Genomic DNA, 17,833 nt, shown 5'->3' with positions numbered 1-17,833 from the left:
CGTGGCTTGCATAACTTTCACCGTAGTTTCAAAGAAAATGTGTGCAAGAAGAGGCTGCCCTCATATCTGTGGAGAATTGGTTAATCAGCGAATCCTGAAAAAAATACATCCAGCACAACAGCATAGGAGGTGATGCATAAAAAACATTGCCGATCCACACAGAGTCACGTGAGGCCATGCCATTTATGGCTACTGTAAATCCAGATCTGTGCCAGGAAAATTGGTTCTATTGGAAGGTGTGGAAGTGCATTAGGGGGTAGGGCAACAGAACGGCTTGTGGCCAACCAGATTTTTTCAGATAGAATAATTTTCCTCACTCCCACAAGATAAGATTTCAGTACGCATTGTCTTTAAGAAACAGGTCCAGTTATGTGTGGCAGTGCATATCCAGACACTGTATTCCAATCAAGCTAGTCCAGTTAATATTCAGTTGTGCAGTAGAAATGTATATAGTCTAACTTTAAGGTACTTATGATTACCTTGGTCGTCCCCTGTGATGTCCACCATGGGATAAGGAATGCCCCAGGTTGTGGAGATGGCGCCTGTCAGGAGATTTTCCCTGTTGGTTTACTAGAGGGAAGAAGGGAGAAAGTGGGGAGAGGGTTTTTTCCAGCGCAGGACCTGTTCGTGGATTCTGCGTACGCATTTTCACCTCGCTGGTCTGGCACACTGCAGGGCTCTACACTATAACTGAATCAGCAGAGGTGCAGGTAGTCCACCCTTGAGTAAGGGGTCCCTTTAGGTGGATTAAAGCAGCCTTGAAGTTGATCTTTTAATAATGCCACGCGTTTCACCCCAGACTCTGTCGGGTTTCTTCAGGGAGATAGTACAAGATGAATTGTGTTCCCAGCGTGTGTTATATAATTAGCAGTGGAGAAACAGTGTAATTGTCTGCAGGGTTTATTATGGTAATCAGCCCATCCAGGTGAAAGATGATTAGCTATCGATTCCGCTTATTTAGCAAATACCACTGGGATTTAATGGAAAGGTTTCTATGATCTCCATGGCTAATGCATAATAGAATGCCCCTACTTGCCTATAGGGATAGTGCATATACCTCAAGGTGGACAACATGATAAGGATACAAGTAGATTACAGTATACATGAAATTACAAACTTAGTAGAAAACATGAAACAGTCGTATGATTTGTACGCAGACAAAATGCATGCCACCACCAGTGGTTTTAAACCCTCTCTATCTGAAGAGTGGGCCACTGTATCTAGAGATCTTGCCCCTGGGAAGACCTACCAAAAGGGTCTGGGCTACTTCTTTAATTGACAGAATGTTGACTGCATTTTTTTTTCACCATTCAGATCACTGGCATGTGGAAGCTGGCTGCTGTCGCATCCAATGTACCACAAAGTGATGTGTTGCTACCACCCGAAATACAATTTATTGTGAACAATGAAGAGATCATAATCACAGATGGCACATGGTAATTATCCTTCTGTACACTTGTTGCCTAGTTGCACTGCATGCTGCCACAGAAGGTCCTGTGACTTGTACATTGTATGGGAAAGCAGCGAATGGAAAGGGTATAGTGAGCAGAATAATTACCCAGACACCATATTCAAATGAACAACAATAAAGGTTTTGAATGCCGTTTACGTTCCAAACGTCTTGCTGTGTGGGCAAACCCACAGCAGGAAGCTTGTTATCCTCCCTGCTCACTCCGGGCACTGCATCTCCTCTGAGCACAGTGCTTACAGGAGATTGCACAGTGGCAGCTAATAGGTTCTGCAGCAGTTGCTAGCATCATAGTTACGCCCATGGCGGTACCTCTAATCCATGTTGGAGATTGGACTCTTTACCCGCAGCAACATTACTCGCCAGCCTGGGTTTCATTCTACTCTAGCAGGATCACTACAGATAGGTAAACAACAGCCAAACCATCCCCACTCCTCCACAGGTTACTACACATGCCTTATTCTTCCATAACTTATATCAGAAACGAATGGGATTGTTGAGAATATTTCACTAGTTACCTATTCAGCATTATACTTTTTCTTAGTGAAAGTACAACATCTGGGTGAGAGAGTTTGAGTTCAGAAGTGTAAGGAACGGGGTTTGGCTAATGAAAATTGTGGACGTGGGTTATCTTGAAAAGGGTGTGTTTTACAAATGACTACTACATATCTACCATATTGATTAAATAACCAGTAGTTCACATATTTTGGTGAAATGTACTATGCACAGTGCCTACAAACATAAAATAGCAAGATGTCTACCTTGTTCAGGGATGGCTTCCTGAAATTCCAGAACAGGCTGATATTGCAGAGTATCTTACCCTACACTGAACCCCGAAAAATTCCAAGCATCTGTGGCCATATTTTGGACCCCACAATGATCCAACTTTTGTCTAGCTCTGTTGTCATACTTACTCCTAAAATAATTGTTTCAAGTTATGTATTCTGTGTTGTGAAATGTCATGAAATATATAATTATGCGAATGCAATTACAGGCGCAGTACTGCCGGGAAAATAGGAGACAGACGACTACAGTTTGCAAAAGGTGGGATCCACTTCATAGACCTTTCCCATTTTTTTTACATGAAGATCCACCTCTTTATCATATATATTTTGATATCTTTGCAGTTGGTGGTAGTGCGATGGAGATGAGATTTTACGAACCTCTGGGAGATACGTTACTTTCCTGGGTTGGCAATGAAGCAGAGCGCAAGATCTTCCTAGTCCTGTTTTGTGAGTGTCTGTGTTCACTTTCTAGAGTATAATGACAAGTTACAAATGATCAAAAATGTAACACACTAAGGGGATACTCCTTTAATCATAATTCAAGATTATTATGCCGAATGAACCAGTGGTCCACTATTCTTTGTTACCAGCCACAGTGTTATCTGTCTTCAGTAGTCATCAGTAATAATATGACCCTGCTAAACTACACATAGAATGCGCTACACCAATGGCTTGGCTTGAGTTTTATATCCCAGTAGCATTCAGAGACACCATGAAGCCTATTTATTAAGCATTAAACCATGCGGAAACGGCTGTTTTACTAAGCTCATTGTGTGTTATCATCCTGTTTTCCACAAGACCATTCATTACACCTATAATGGGACAGCACAGTGGCTCAGTGGTTAGCACTTCTGCCTTACAGCACTGGGGTCATGAGTTCAATTCCCGACCATAGCCTTATCTGTGTGGAGTTTGTATGTTCTCCCCGTGTTTGCGTGGGTTTCCTCCGGCTGCTCCGGTTTCCTCCCACACTCCAAAAACATACTGGTAGGTTAATTGGCTGCTAACAAATTGACCCTAGTTTGTGTGTATGTGTGTGTGTGTGTATGTGTGTGTTAGGGAATTTAGACTGTAAGCTCCAATGGGGGCAGGGACTGATGTGAGTGAGTTCTCTGTACAGTGCTGCGGAATCAGTGGCGCTATATAAATAAATGGTGATGATGATGAATCTGTACACTGTATCTAGTAAACCAATGTTCTGGACAAGAGACAACATGCGGATTAACCACCGTAACTCACATCTGCTGACATTCGTTATAATCTAATAGGCATCTGCCAATAGCCTCTTATCGAATGCGCTGTCCCGCTGTGATTTTTCAATAAATATCTGTGTTATATCAACTCTTAATCAACTCGCAATTAAAGGGGGCGGGTGAAAGCATCTATTAATAAATAGGCCCCCTTGTCCTCTAAATTTTTAATAATTTAATTTTACCATACATTTATATATTACATAAATAATGCCTGTACAATGGTAATGGAACTGCTCATAAATTTGCAAATCAAATCAAAAATTCAAGGATAGACCCATTTTTCTCAAATCCTTTTAAATAACCAAAACAATTGGACCTTCCAATTGATAAAGCTTAACTAAAGGTTTAGTTTATTTATGCCACTTAGGCTAACTTATGCTAACATATACATAACCATATATTACACACATTTCTCAAACATCTGGTTAAAGAAGAACTGCATAGTTAGTAATCATTAGTGCTGTAAACTTATAAGAATTGCCATCGATAAGATATAATTTTTACCAGTGATCATTATTATTATTACCTTTAATTATAAGACGCCACAAAGGGTCCGCAGCGCCCTACATGACACAGCATGATACATAAAGAACAAAAGAAGAATAAAAATATATACACACACAGGTAACAAGGTAATGCAAATCAAATTATTACTGGGACAATGAGTGAAAATGATGATAGAAATCAGCTAGGGAAGCAGGCCAAGAGGTACAGAGGGTGGTGGAATAGTAGAAGGAGCACACACGGAAAGAGGGCCCTGCTCCTGAGAGCTTACATCCTAAAGGTAAGGGGGAGACACAAATAGGGTGGTACTAACTGGGGGAGAGAGCCAGGACAAGGAAGTTAGGAGGAGGACTGATAGACTTTAATAAAGAAATGAGTCTTAAGGGCACGCTTGAAGCCTTTGAGAGTAGCATACTCCAAACACTTAAATTAACTAAGAGATCTCAGATCTACCCAAAATCCACAAAATTACTAAATATTGCTAAATATACCAATAACTTCATTCATCTCTAAATCAGTGTAATAAGTTTACTGAATATAACTGTTGTAAGAGTGAACTCCGAAGTTTACGTCTATTAGTTAGTTTCATTTTTTACCCAGCAGCCGCTAACTTACCTCATATCTACTGACCCTACTCTCCGGACCCAGAGTTTTGCCCTTGCAAAAATGTCGCCAGTTATTAAAAATGACCATCTTCACTGAGCCAATGTTCTGTAAGCAGTTCTTGGGGTTTGATTATATACTGTCTATATTATAAGTTGAAACTGACTAAAGGAGAGCAGTAGTATTACTAGCCACTGGTACATGTGCCCAGGGTGCAGACAAGACACGATTGAGAGATGGCAGAATATAAAGAATTTCAGTGGGGTTCGTCAATGACAATGGAGCTGGCAATGTAATTGTGCAATGAAGGTATAACTCTCAGTATTGTTTTTCCCCATTATTTACTGTATGTAGGACTGCAAAGTGCCTGTACTTTAGTGCTTTTACGAATGTTGATATATGGTGACATAGTTGTCATAGCCTTGGATGGCATCACTTGAGGAAATAGGGATATGATATGGTAAATAGGGGATGTGCTAATGTGGGGTGTAAGTACAAAACTTTGCAAAAATTCACAGTTCAATTCCAAATATAGGAACTCTAAATTTGTACGCCGCAAACCTTGCCAAAAGTGTATCCGCTGCCTGTTCACAGTGGAGGCAATCTTATTCAAAGTACCCTTGGAGAAACCTTTGACACTTAGTGCCATTGACAAGAGACCAACACTGAAAGATTCTATGCATTCCTATTACATATGGGTATTTTACATAAGAAACAAATCTCAATCTTTGTGGTTTTAGAAGCCTTTAGCCTATTACCCCGTGGCTTCAAACGTATACTCTTGTTGTTTGATTAGAGCTCTGGCTTCAATTTGTGCCTGAATAAAGCAGTTACCAATCCCCCTTCATTCATGACATCTATAGGGGATTCTCTCAGCTGTTACTTATCATTGCCCTTACTCTCATGTTTTTTCTACGCCCTATGAGTAAAGCCAGCTATTACCAAAATCAAGATGATGTCTGAATATATTAAAGAAAACCTGGAAAGAGTTTTCATCTGAAAGTCTTCCTCATTGAGAAGAAAGACCATTCTCTTAGACCCGGCACAGAATACTGAGGACCCAACAAAATCACCACCTTTGATAGTTAAACTATTTAATCGCATTACTATGAATGCCTTGTGAGTGTCTTTCAAACACTTTAATGCACAAGAGTAGTGTTTAAACATTTTGGTAACAAAATATTTTGTGACCTTTTTCATTTTGTCATTTTATTTATGAACAACATTGACATTTTTTGTCCTAATTGGAAACTTGTCAACATAGTTCTTCAATGCCTTCAAGTCAATGGCCTTTAAAAAGGTTCAACAATCCTGAATTGACCTCCATAGGTAGGTCTGAAAGCCACTCAGCTTTACCAATTATTATCACCATTAAAAACTACTCTTCTGTGATTGCTCCCATTTCCATGCTCCAACCATCTCTGCTTTCCTTTCCTTGAAAATACATTTCTGTTTAGCTATGGGACTACAGCGCCCAGAGCCCTCTTGTCCTTTCTTAGTGGTAGACGCTTACTCAGTTGGAGTAGGAGCAGTAACATGTAGACGTTAAACTAGTATTACAAGAGCATCTGTAGGAAGAAGCTATATTTCCCTGTCACTGTTTATACGAACCACAATCATCTTATCTACAAAACTTCCAGACAGCACAACGTCTGAACTACAACTAGAATGGTGGGCAATTTTCTTTTCATTTCTCATTTGGTTTTCTGCTATCTTTCGGTTTCAAACACATGAAAGCGGATGCCCTTTCTGGTTCATTTGATAAAAATTACTCTGAATCTCAGGAAGAACTCTCCCACATTGTTTAACCATTCTGGGTCTTTGTGCCTATCTCTCCTTAAAGGGTCCTCCAAACAAACTATTTGTAGCTGAGGAGCTTCAGAACTTTGATTTAAACTACTCTCTTGGGCTCACAACTCCAAGTTTGTTGGACATTCGGATACATAACGAAAACTTGGAAATTAATAGTAATAGCTATTGGTGGTCAGGTCTATACAAAATATATTACAATTTGTTACACCTGTGCACAAAACAAGGTATCTTGTCACCTGTAGGGCCTCCAGTACCGCTTTCCATTTTGCCCATATGGAAGGTCTTCCTTCTGCCACAGTGCTTGCCGATATCTTCATCAAGAACATTTTTCATTTATAGGGGCTCCCTATAGAAATGATCTCAGATTGGGGGTGTTACTGTATGGCCAAGTCCTGGAGAGCCTTCATCATCCACATTCCGATGGCTAGTCCAAAAGCTATATTTGAGGTCCATGATGACTGGTCTGATTTGCTACCACTGGCTAAGTTTGCTCGAAATAACTGTAACATTCTCATCTTCTGGACTAAAGTCCACCAGACAATTGACAAAGCTGCTTCCCATGAAAAGGGAAAGTAGAGGTTTGCTTAACTTTGATACATTTTGATAGCATACAATCAGTCCTGAATCAGCACCGGGACCCCAGTTAGCTCTGTAGCCCTGTAGGTTGAATAATGAATACTTTTCAAGTGATCTTCAGAAGACTATATATCTTCATCCACTAGAGAGATTCCGAAGAAGCTGTCCAATGTTTACTGTTTCCCGTCTTATAGATCGAATTCTCCAGTCTCATAGTGTATAATTAAGATGCAATACTAACTTTAGATGGCGCTCTAAGTATAAAACGTGAACTGTTTGTACCATTCATTTTAAATCTATATAACATTATAAAGGTATATTAATGTTTCACAAGACCTGATTCAATTGCACCTGCAACTCTTTCCTGACCAATCAAGGGCTTTGCCGTTGTATATAATATAAAATTCCTAAGCGTCTATAAATCTTTCTTTATTTGTTTTATTTGAGGTTAATACAAGCGTATTTGACTAGTCCTTTAACTTATGACATAAGAGTAAGCATACCTACCATTGTAAGTAACTGACCTATCTGTTTACATATGATAACATTGCTATATACATAATTGTTTATATTGATTTGTCTGTATTACTCACTGGTTGATAACCAAACACATCTGTTACAGCTAAATCTGGCCATGCGGACCCTGGTGACACTGTAAAGTTTAGATACTTTGCATCCTGTTTGTCAATCGATGTGACATTTTCAAATGAATAAAGGTAAGATATGTAAATGAAGGATATGAGAACCACAAAATATTATCACAAAGTGACTGCAACTTAACGAAATGACTAAATAAACTGTATGTGATGAAAATTAGTTATTTGTAAGAACACTATTTGTTGCCTTTTATGACTTCACTATTCATTGTCAGGAAATATCAATACACGATTTTTTGCAAGTTTTTTTCAATCACGATTTTGTGGGTGTATTTTGTGACCCCCCCACCACTCACAAACCTCATCAGATTTGGACTGAGTTGTGTGAATTGCTTTTTGTGCTACTCTGTTTGAATCCAATGGCGTTGACCAGATGAAGCTGCCTAGGGGGGTGGGCGTAGAGTAAGGGCTTATAAAAGCCGGCCCATGAAGGTGGGAGCAGTTACAAGCTATAGTAAGGGCTATATACACTCTACTAGTGAATGTACACAATAATTTCTCACACACAGCATCAGGGGCAAACGCAGGATTTGTAGAGAGGGGTTTCCATGCCACACTGCCAGTGGGCGTGGCAAGCATGCTTTGGGGCGTGGCTATAATTTTAGACAGTGCTTGGCTGCTCTCCAACTCTTCCTGTCCCCATCATATACCCGGGCAATGCTGCGTGCTCAACTTTTAGGGGCACACAGCTCTCCCTTTTCTAGCAGAGTTGTGTGAAGCGGGACATAGCTCCCAACTGTTCCTACAGTCAGGACAAGGTCCTGATGAGTGTGTCAGAACAGTTGACAGACTGTCCTGCTCTCTCCTACCTGTTCTTGCTGCTTCCAATACTTGTTGGGGAGAGATGGCTGTGAACAGGATCTGCACACAAGCTGCATAGTGGCTGGTCCTGGAGCAGGGTCCAGTCACCTCAAGCATACAGTACCCTAGACTGGGAGGGGGTTTCCAGGCACTAGAAACCCCCCTCCCCCCTCGGTTTGCCTATGAATATAGGGGTTATAGTTACAGTAACACGCATGCATTAAACAAAATGCAGATCTCAGCTAAATCCATGTTTATTAAACATGCATGGGCTCCATGTGAATGAATGGACACTCATACAGCCTTTTTTCTCACTAGTAACACATACAATGGCTCACATTTATCATAGTGACTTTGTTGGGTTGGGTTTAAAGTCTGTGTTTAAGAAGCACAACCAGGGCCGCCAAGAGCAACCTTGAGCCCGAGGTGTGGGCAGTTCTGCGGGTGCAGCCTAAGACATGTGACCACAGAAGCTATTGGTCCTCAAAGTCACTTACTGGGTGTCTGGATCAGATGGGGCTTGTTACTTTGTACTGTATTAGTCTCATACAGTCAGGACTTTCCCAAACATCTGAATAGTGGATCCATATAATGACATTGTTCCTTTTTAAAAAAACAAAATCTGTAAACAAAAAAACAACAATCAGTTTTACAAAACCACCCTTCAATAAGCCTCTGTGTCCTAATAATTCTCCTACTTGTAGTAGTATCAGGAAACCTACGAGACCCTACAGAGCTGACAGTTCTATGCAGCGTGTCAATGATATGGCTTTATCCCTGTGTTGGCGAAACTGTTCTTCAAATCCCTTTTATTTTACTAAACAAATTATTTGATTAATTATTTAGTTCATTGTACTCATGTTCCAGTAATGTTACGGCAGTTACAGGTCTGTGCCCTACGTCCCACTTAATCTTGTTCTGACACTTATATCGCGGCTGCATTCTCTGGAAAATTGTGGTAAATGACAGAGAAGTACTGAGGACCAAAGACACAATTGTCTCAAAGATCTACAGGATTATTATCTCTATTCTGCTGCTAGACCCACTGAACTGGATTGTCACTGTCCAGTAACACCATTTCTCCATGGAAATATCACTATTTTTAATAAAAGATGAATTTAGTAAATTCTTACCATCTATTATAACACCCTAGGAGTAAAAAATTAATATTTGTTAATGAACAATAGCTAAAATTTGTAAAAAAAAATAAAAAAAAAATGACATCATAATCGCAGAATGTAGTGTTACAAGAGCCATAGAAACACATCATGTCAATAGTACTTAGATCAGTGATGGGGGACCTGTGGCCCTCTGAGCCTACGCCTGTGGCCCTCAACCCCCTTGTGTCAGATTTCTTTATTACAGCATGTGACATTAGTTTTTCTTACATTAAGATGTCTGCTGATATGTTATTGCAGATAGGTGTCTCTTTCATTAATTAAATGTATTTGTTTAACTTCTTACTTAGATTAAGGACAATAGGCTACCATTTGGAAGGTTATTAAGTGTTATCAAGTTGCCCTTTATTTAGTGTGTCTGGATATTATTTAACAATGTCGCCAACTATTTAATTACTGGATACAGTAAAACCATTTCTCTTTTTTTTTTGTTTCAGCGTTCTTTAGAAAATACCAGTACTGCATACTGCCACCCAGTCACATGACGTGTGGCAATCTATGGCCACATTAACAGCGGTTTAACAAAAGAATATCTGTTTGTACTTAGTCTCTGCCGGTGGGGAGAAGTGTGACAGAAATGAGAGGAAGATATAAGACATAACTGGGAATATAAACTGTTTGCAGTTATAGAAATGTGTCACAAAGAAAATAAAGTATGTAAAATCGCATTGTATTGTGTGTTAATGCACGTTGAACAATTATGTGTGTTTTATTTTAAAGAAAGAAATTACTTTCTGATGGTAGAATATGATTGTCTTCTCACTGTGCTACATTCAGGTCATTCTCTTCTCTGTTTTTTATATCTGTAAGTACAGTACAGAAGCTTACTGAAGTTGCACTGATCAATCCGTCCATTACAAATACAAAAGCAATGGCAACTCTCTCCGCCACCTTTTCAATACGCCCGTCACTAACGTAACCAGGACTGTGTGTTATAAAGTATTGCCAGTCCGGCGGCATTGGCTGGTAGCGGTAAGAGAAGTCTTACCTCTTTGCAAGCCAGCACTGTATTTCTACATTTGCAGAATATATAGTCTATGAACAGAGCCCAAACAATGTCTCTTAACTAATTCTGCTGCGTTGTGTGATTGGGTAAGGACTGTGAATAATTAAGCTTAAATTCCAACGACAAAATGTGAAAAACCTCTTGGCCAAGGTGAATATTTCAGAACAGCTTTGAAAGGTTTACTCATTTCTGCAAACCAATACACAATAAACAAGCTTCTGAGTATTCAGCTTTGTGCATAATGCAGATTTGGAAAAGGCCACAAGATGTCACCAGAGAAACATCATTCAAGTGCTCAACAAAGTACATGGATGGAGTATTACTGCATTGTTGAGTCAGGTAAGTTAAAATGTGCAATATAATTATATCTATGTTATTTCAGAAGCATAGAAATTGGTAAATTATTTTCTGAAAGACATTTTTAAATATATCTAGAGTTTTAACAAGGTACAGGAGAGAAACATTCTTCAAAGGGAGAGAAGTATTAGAACACGAGGACATACACTGACACTGGGGGGAAGAGAAGTACTAGAACACGAGGATATGCACTGACACTGGGGGGAAGAGAAGTATTAGAACACGAGGACATGTACTGACACTGGGGGGAAGAGAAGTATTAGAACACGAGGACATGTACTGACACTGGGGGGAAGAGAAGTATTAGAACACGAGGACATGCACTGACACTGGGGGGAAGAGAAGTATTAGAACACGAGGACATGTACTGACACTGGGGGGAAGAGAAGTATTAGAACACGAGGACATGTACTGACACTGGGGGGAAGAGAAGTATTAGAACACGAGGACATGTACTGACACTGGGGGGAAGAGAAGTATTAGAACACGAGGACATGTACTGACACTGGGGGGAAGAGAAGTATTAGAACACGAGGACATGCACTGACACTGGAGGGAAGAGAAGTATTAGAACACAAGGACATGCACTGACACTGGAGGGAAGTAGGTTCAGAGGAAATTTGAGGGAAAATTATTCACAGAAAGGGTAGTGGGTAAGTGGAATAGCCTCTAATCGGAGGTGGTAGGGGTTAATACAGTACAGTAATTTAAACATGCTTGGAACAGACATAAGGATATCCTTACAAAGAACTATCCTTACAAATAGGGTTTGAGGTTATCATAGGTTAAATAATTGGGCAGACTAGATGGGCCAAGTGGTTCTTATCTGCCGTCAACTTCTATATAACAATGTGGAAAACTACTTTGAGACCTATTGATGTTACAGCGCAAAAAAAGATTTTTCACTAATAACATGTGTTTCTAATAGTGTGCAGTGCGGGTGATAGTGGTACTAGAGAAGAGAGGCTAATTATCTCCTCATCTGATGGTCCTGCAGAAATAAAGGAGGCGTGGGCAAATGGGAAATATAATTATTTGAGAGGACATACCCTTTAGGACATCACCCATGGCCTGATTGAGAATCTAAAATAATCTTCTGTCGGAACAATAACCAAACTTTCTATGCTGAGCTCGTGTCATTCTGGACAACCCCCCCGCCCCACACACACACACACACACACACACACAGCAAAATGCCACCATTGCCTCATCGCTGAGGCAGGGTCAAAATGATGCTATTTGCTGTGCCACGCCCTCCCTACCCTTGCCACTTGAGAAAATACTAAGTTGGCAAGTATGGCATCTGTCAAACTGGGAGATATAATGGACCTGCGTTTAAAAAATAAATCCCTGTGTACAGATACAAGCGGATCTCAAGAAATGTTTTCATTTGAATCTGGGTACAAGTACTCCTTGGCTATACATTACTCGCTGTATGTAGACAGAAAGATCACAGCGCAAGGTAGGCACATGCATATGTGCTATATCAAGTCCCACAGAACTCATTTATAAAATCAAAATTACAACTTTTAATACTATCATTAATACAAATATTTTTAAAAACTTTTTTTTGCAATTCTTTTTTATTTGAAATACAAAATTCAAAATGATATGAGTGGGTTCTGTACATAAAATGCATTTATATAGTTTCTCTTATTTGAGAACACATATTCCATCACACATACAGGACGGTCATCACTATCTGTAAACACTGGCACCTGCCCTGTAGCTGGTGTAAGTGATACGGCTAAAAAACACCTACCATTCAAACTCAAAACTCACCTCTTCCTCAAAACCAACCATCCACTTAACCCCCATCTCCTCCGCTCGTTCTCCCTTCTCTCCCCCATGCCTCAACTGGCTCCTCTTGTGCCTGGTCTGTTTACCCTCCCTTAGGATGTAAGCTCGCATGAGCAGGGCCCTCTTTCCTCCTGTCTCCTCACCTATTCTTCTGCTCCGTCGTAGCCTGCCTGGAGTTTCTGAAGTATTGGTACGTTTCGTTTCTTGTTCTGTACTGTTTCACCCTGTATAGTCTATTGTTTGTACTGTGTGCGGCGCTGCGGAAACCTTGTGGCGCCTAGCAAATAATTGATAATAATAATAATAATAATACCATAGAGATGACCTGAATTTCAATCGACTGTATGCATTCACTTGCGCAAGTCCTGATCTGGCGCACGTGCAGAGTAATGTCACACAAGGTACGGCACCAAGATGTGCTTGTGTTTGAAGATGAATCCGGCCCATTGTGTTTATAGATCTGCATCCTGTTCAACCTTGTAGGTATTGGTATTATTCATAAGCAATGTCCAAATCCACAATCAACAGCCTGATCACACCAAACATGTAAAGTCCCAATCTCAGTGCGATAGCACAACGATGGACCTTCATGGATAGGAGAAGCCCTTTCTCCGGCAAAAACACCTATTTTCTTCAGTGAAAGGACTTTTTTCTAAATAATAAATAGACCCATCCCCTTAGAATTGAATGTTCATCAATTTTTGTGGCATAAATGTAGACATTCCCTCTAGATTTACTATATCCACTCCTTGAAATGCATTTAAAGATCCTGTCCCACAACGCGCCATCTTGCTTTTGCTTGTGGCCACAATACAAGGCTCACACTTTGCCTGCTTACAGTAAAACCCCACAATACGCTCAGTTTTAGCTTAGTTCCTCCCATCATAAGCTGCAAACGTTTGCAACCACCCGGAGATACCACCAGCTTGATACACTACTCCATGCGTTCCTATGTAAATGGACATATTTGAGAAAAATAGACACATAGGCGTAAGTCTTCAATAGACCTGCAACTTTGCAAATGACTCTTAAAGAGCACAGAATATGAGTGCATCTCTGCATGAGCAGCATATGCACCTGGTTTGCGATAATTCATTATCGAGTATTTGCACCTGCCGTCTAGCAGGGGCAAAAGAGACGCAACCTGCGTGTTTCGCCAGGTCTGCATGAACAGCATTTACATAGGACTAACAAGAATCGGAATTCCGGGGAAGGTTACACGGTATGGTAAGTGACTACACCTGCCTCTGATACCTGCCGTTGTTGACTAACTTTCATTTGCTACACAACTTCAGGACTATCCAACCAGGCATTAGCCTTGCATCTATTCACGCAGAGAGACATTTCTAATACAGCTATCAGCATAGGATGGCACTCTTATAAAACTGAGCTCATCCCTTTCTACTGGTGTAAGCTGCTAATACCACTATATTATATTTGTGGACTATATATTGCATTGTACTATTAAACATTACTGGACATTATACTGCGCCCAAGTACTTTGCTATGATGTAATTCTACTAATGTAATAAGTCTATTTATCAATATTGTTACATTATTTTGAGTCCTGTTATAATTTACTCCCCACTCCCTATAGTTATATATGTGCAGCCCCTAACTTACCTTTAGGTGCTCTTTTGCAGCATCACTACACAGACAGACAGGAAGTGAAGTGAGCACTTCCTGCCTGAGGCCATTCAGCAACAGGCAGCCTCCCGATTGGCTGTCAGGGGGCTAAAAAAAAAAAAAGGTAATACACAAGGTAGCTTTGGCTTCCAAGTAGCCTTGTTAAGCCACTGGCCTACCGGGAAACTTCTCGGTAAGGCCTATGGTCAATCCGCCCCTGATCAGCCCCTTAATGTGTCTCCCTCTGATTTCTAATCAATCTAACAAGCCACGGAAATCATGGAATCTGCTTGGCTTATCTCAGGCAGGTAGAGACTAAACACTGAAAATACAGTGTTTCTGCTGATATTCTGATGCATGCAAAAATTTTTATTGTACTTAATACAGGTCCAGCACAAGTCTGGCTTGAGGTCACCCGTCTCTTCTGCCTACAACTTGCCCATGCGCAATTGCACCCCCAATTTTAATGCATAATCTATGCAACTATACTAAGTTTTATAATAATATAATAGTGGTGTAATAATATAGCTAATATATGAATATATAAAAATGTCTAACAATATGCAAAAATTGTCCCTTACCCCTCAAAAGGGGTCTGGAAACTTTTGCCTCTGATGCCAATGTCAGTGCTCATTGCGTTTCCTCCTAGTGTGGCGTTTGTACTGGGAATCACTATAATCTTTTTTTTGTGTATTTTTGAAATAAAAAGAAAGTTTTCTTCTCCTAATCAGACTTTCCTCCCAATGCATCATAAAGTTGTACAGGATGCAGTGAGAAGGGCAAAGGAAGTGGTTGTATTTAAAAGGAAGAGATTAAAATCAGTATTTCCCCTCTCTGAGCAGCTTTGTCACTATACAGTGTATCACAGTGTACTGCATCTAGTGACTGCAAGGCTCAGTATATATGGATAGATACAGACATCAGAGTACATTGTTTTGGCTTATGTTCAACATTAATTAGCTTTTAAATGACTCGCTCAAAAATCCTCCAAGTCAGACATGCAAAAAGTGCAGTGTTATTGTTGGGATGAAAATGAGGGGGGCGGGGGGGGGGGGGAATAATTTTTTTTAAAACCTTTCAGTACTTTTCACAATTTTAAAAAACTTGCAAATAAAATGGGACATCTCTAAAACTAAAATGTTACAAAACACTAGCATATTACTCAAAGACAATAGGGCTTCCATTGAACAATATATGAAAACAGTTACCCTTGGCGATAGCATTGTGTGATAACACTGGTACGATTTGCCGGGAAAGATTTGCATGTGTAAGCCTGGTTACCAAGTACTGCCGATATACCTATTCTGTTGTTACCAACTACATCAAACTGCAATTTTGCTTAATTTCACTGCTCAAATATTCCTCTGTGAGTTAAACTGCCTTTGACTTGTTTGTTAAGTTGATTAAAGGCCCCCAAACCAGCCAAAATCATTTCAATGCCATATTTTGCTGAATTTGTTTTCTCTTATCTCTATTGCAAACATAATTTCACTTAACTTATTTGCCAAAACTACAATCACCACAATCTGGTATAACTGATAATATATGCAATTGGTACAAATAAGTCAATATAGGAGCTGCTTTCTCTATAAACAGAATAGAGAAACGGCGATGAGGCACGGTCCCTACAGCAAAGAAACATTTAGGAAATATTATATTATCATAACATACATGTCTGACGCATTTATATAACTATATAATAGGTAGGGTCTTTATAAAGTGCATAATTATTTATTGTCAATATATAAACTAACAAAGTAAAGAACAATCTGAGATATTAGGCAGGTTTCCTGATTTTCTTAAAAATCACGTTAAAAGTCCTGCTACACAAGCTGAGTGGTTGAATATATGTCCAATTTTATCAGACATGTCTGTCTGCCAGATAGGACAGTTCCAGTCATTCAGCACTCAGGTCCCATGGTTGGACGCAAAAGGAGAGTGAATTGCTCTTTAAAAAGATCATGGAAACAATTGTATTTTCACCCATACCTGAGCCGTACGCACCTTGAGATGTGTCCGACTCCCCAACATATGTGTCTGGTTTACGATAAGTCATCTGAACCTGCTTATACGGTACAAAATATATGCCTTCTAACAGGCGTATACGTGTATTCCTGTGAAACACCTTTCACTGTACTCAGCTCCCCGTCCCGCCTCTTCAGGGTTAGGCTTGCGTGACTGCTAGTATCATCTAGTCTGCATAGTCTGCACAGTCTAAATTCCCTAACATACATACACAGACAGACTAGGGTCAATTTGTTAGCAACCAATTAACCTACCAGTAGGTTTTTTGGAGTGTAGGAGGAAACCGAAGCACCTGGAGGAAACCCACACAAACACAGGGAGAACATACAAACTCCTTGTAGATAAGGCCATGGTCAGGAATTGAACTCATGACCCCAGTGCTGCAAGGCAGAAGTGCTAGCCATTTAGCCACCGTGCCGCCCTTTGACTTGAGGGGCGGAATGGGAAAGGGAAGGAGCGCACTAATGTAGGTCATGTACAGTGAGGGCGTACCGAGGATGTTCCAAAGCCAATGCGGCCGATTTAAGTCCTGGGTGTCTGAGAAGTACACTTAGTTTCAGCCATATCATTGCACCAGCTACAGGGAAGGTGTAAGTGCCGACTGATAGTGATGACTGGCACGGCTTAGTCTTTATGTTACAAACTACACGTACGCCTGCCACTAGATTCAAGTAATATAGACTATAAAAATACATTGCATGTACAATACGCATTGAAAGCATCTTGTTTTTTCTTTTATATTCAATTCATAAATAATTTTTCTTTGAAAATCCAAATTTATATTATTGATTATACTGTTAATAGTTGTTCATTTATTTTATAACACAATATTTTTTGTACGCGTTCTAACTTTATATTGCACATATGCATGTGCGTATACTGTGGTATGTTCGTCTGTCTACAGTCATGGCCAAAAGTTTTGAGAATGACACAAGTATTGGTTTTCACAAAGTTTGCTGCTTCAGTGTTTTTAGACCTTGTAGTCAGATGTTGCTATGGGATACTGAAGTAAAATTACAAGCATTTCATAACTGTCAAAGGCTTTCATTGACAATTACATTAAGTTTATGCAAAGAGTCAATATTTGCAGTGTTGACCCTTCTTCTTGAAGACCTCCGCAATTAGCCCTAGCAGCTGTCAATCAACTTCTGGGCCACATACTGACTGATGGTCGCCCATTCTTGCTTAATCAATGCTTGGAGTTTGTCAGAATTTGTGGGTTTTTGTTTGTCCACCCGCCTCTTGAGGATTGACCAAAAGTTCTCAATGGGACAAAGGTATGGCGAGTATCCGGGCCATGGACCCAAAATGTTGATGTTTTGATCCCCACTTTGTTATTACTTTTGCCTAATGGCAAGGTGCTACATCATGCTGGAAAAGGCA

General features: G+C 40.0%; 1 protein-coding gene across 1 annotated transcript in view; it reads left to right on the top strand.

Moving 5' to 3' along the window:
• Positions 1-10,304, top strand: part of LOC142102050 (uncharacterized) — a 42,861-nt gene extending 32,557 nt beyond the window's left edge. Inside the window, exons 17-21 of the mRNA XM_075186583.1 lie at positions 1,315-1,436; positions 2,463-2,512; positions 2,596-2,700; positions 7,624-7,717; positions 10,074-10,304. Coding sequence (XP_075042684.1) covers positions 1,315-1,436; positions 2,463-2,512; positions 2,596-2,700; positions 7,624-7,715 — 369 coding nt within the window. The 3' untranslated portion in view covers positions 7,716-7,717; positions 10,074-10,304. The remainder of the gene's footprint in view (positions 1-1,314; positions 1,437-2,462; positions 2,513-2,595; positions 2,701-7,623; positions 7,718-10,073) is intronic.
• The last annotated feature ends 7,529 nt before the right edge of the window (positions 10,305-17,833 follow it).

The sequence above is a fragment of the Mixophyes fleayi genome, chromosome 9 (genome assembly GCF_038048845.1).
Source record: "Mixophyes fleayi isolate aMixFle1 chromosome 9, aMixFle1.hap1, whole genome shotgun sequence".
Classification (NCBI taxonomy): Eukaryota; Metazoa; Chordata; class Amphibia; order Anura; family Limnodynastidae; genus Mixophyes; species Mixophyes fleayi.
This window is presented reverse-complemented; position numbering and strand designations above follow the sequence as displayed.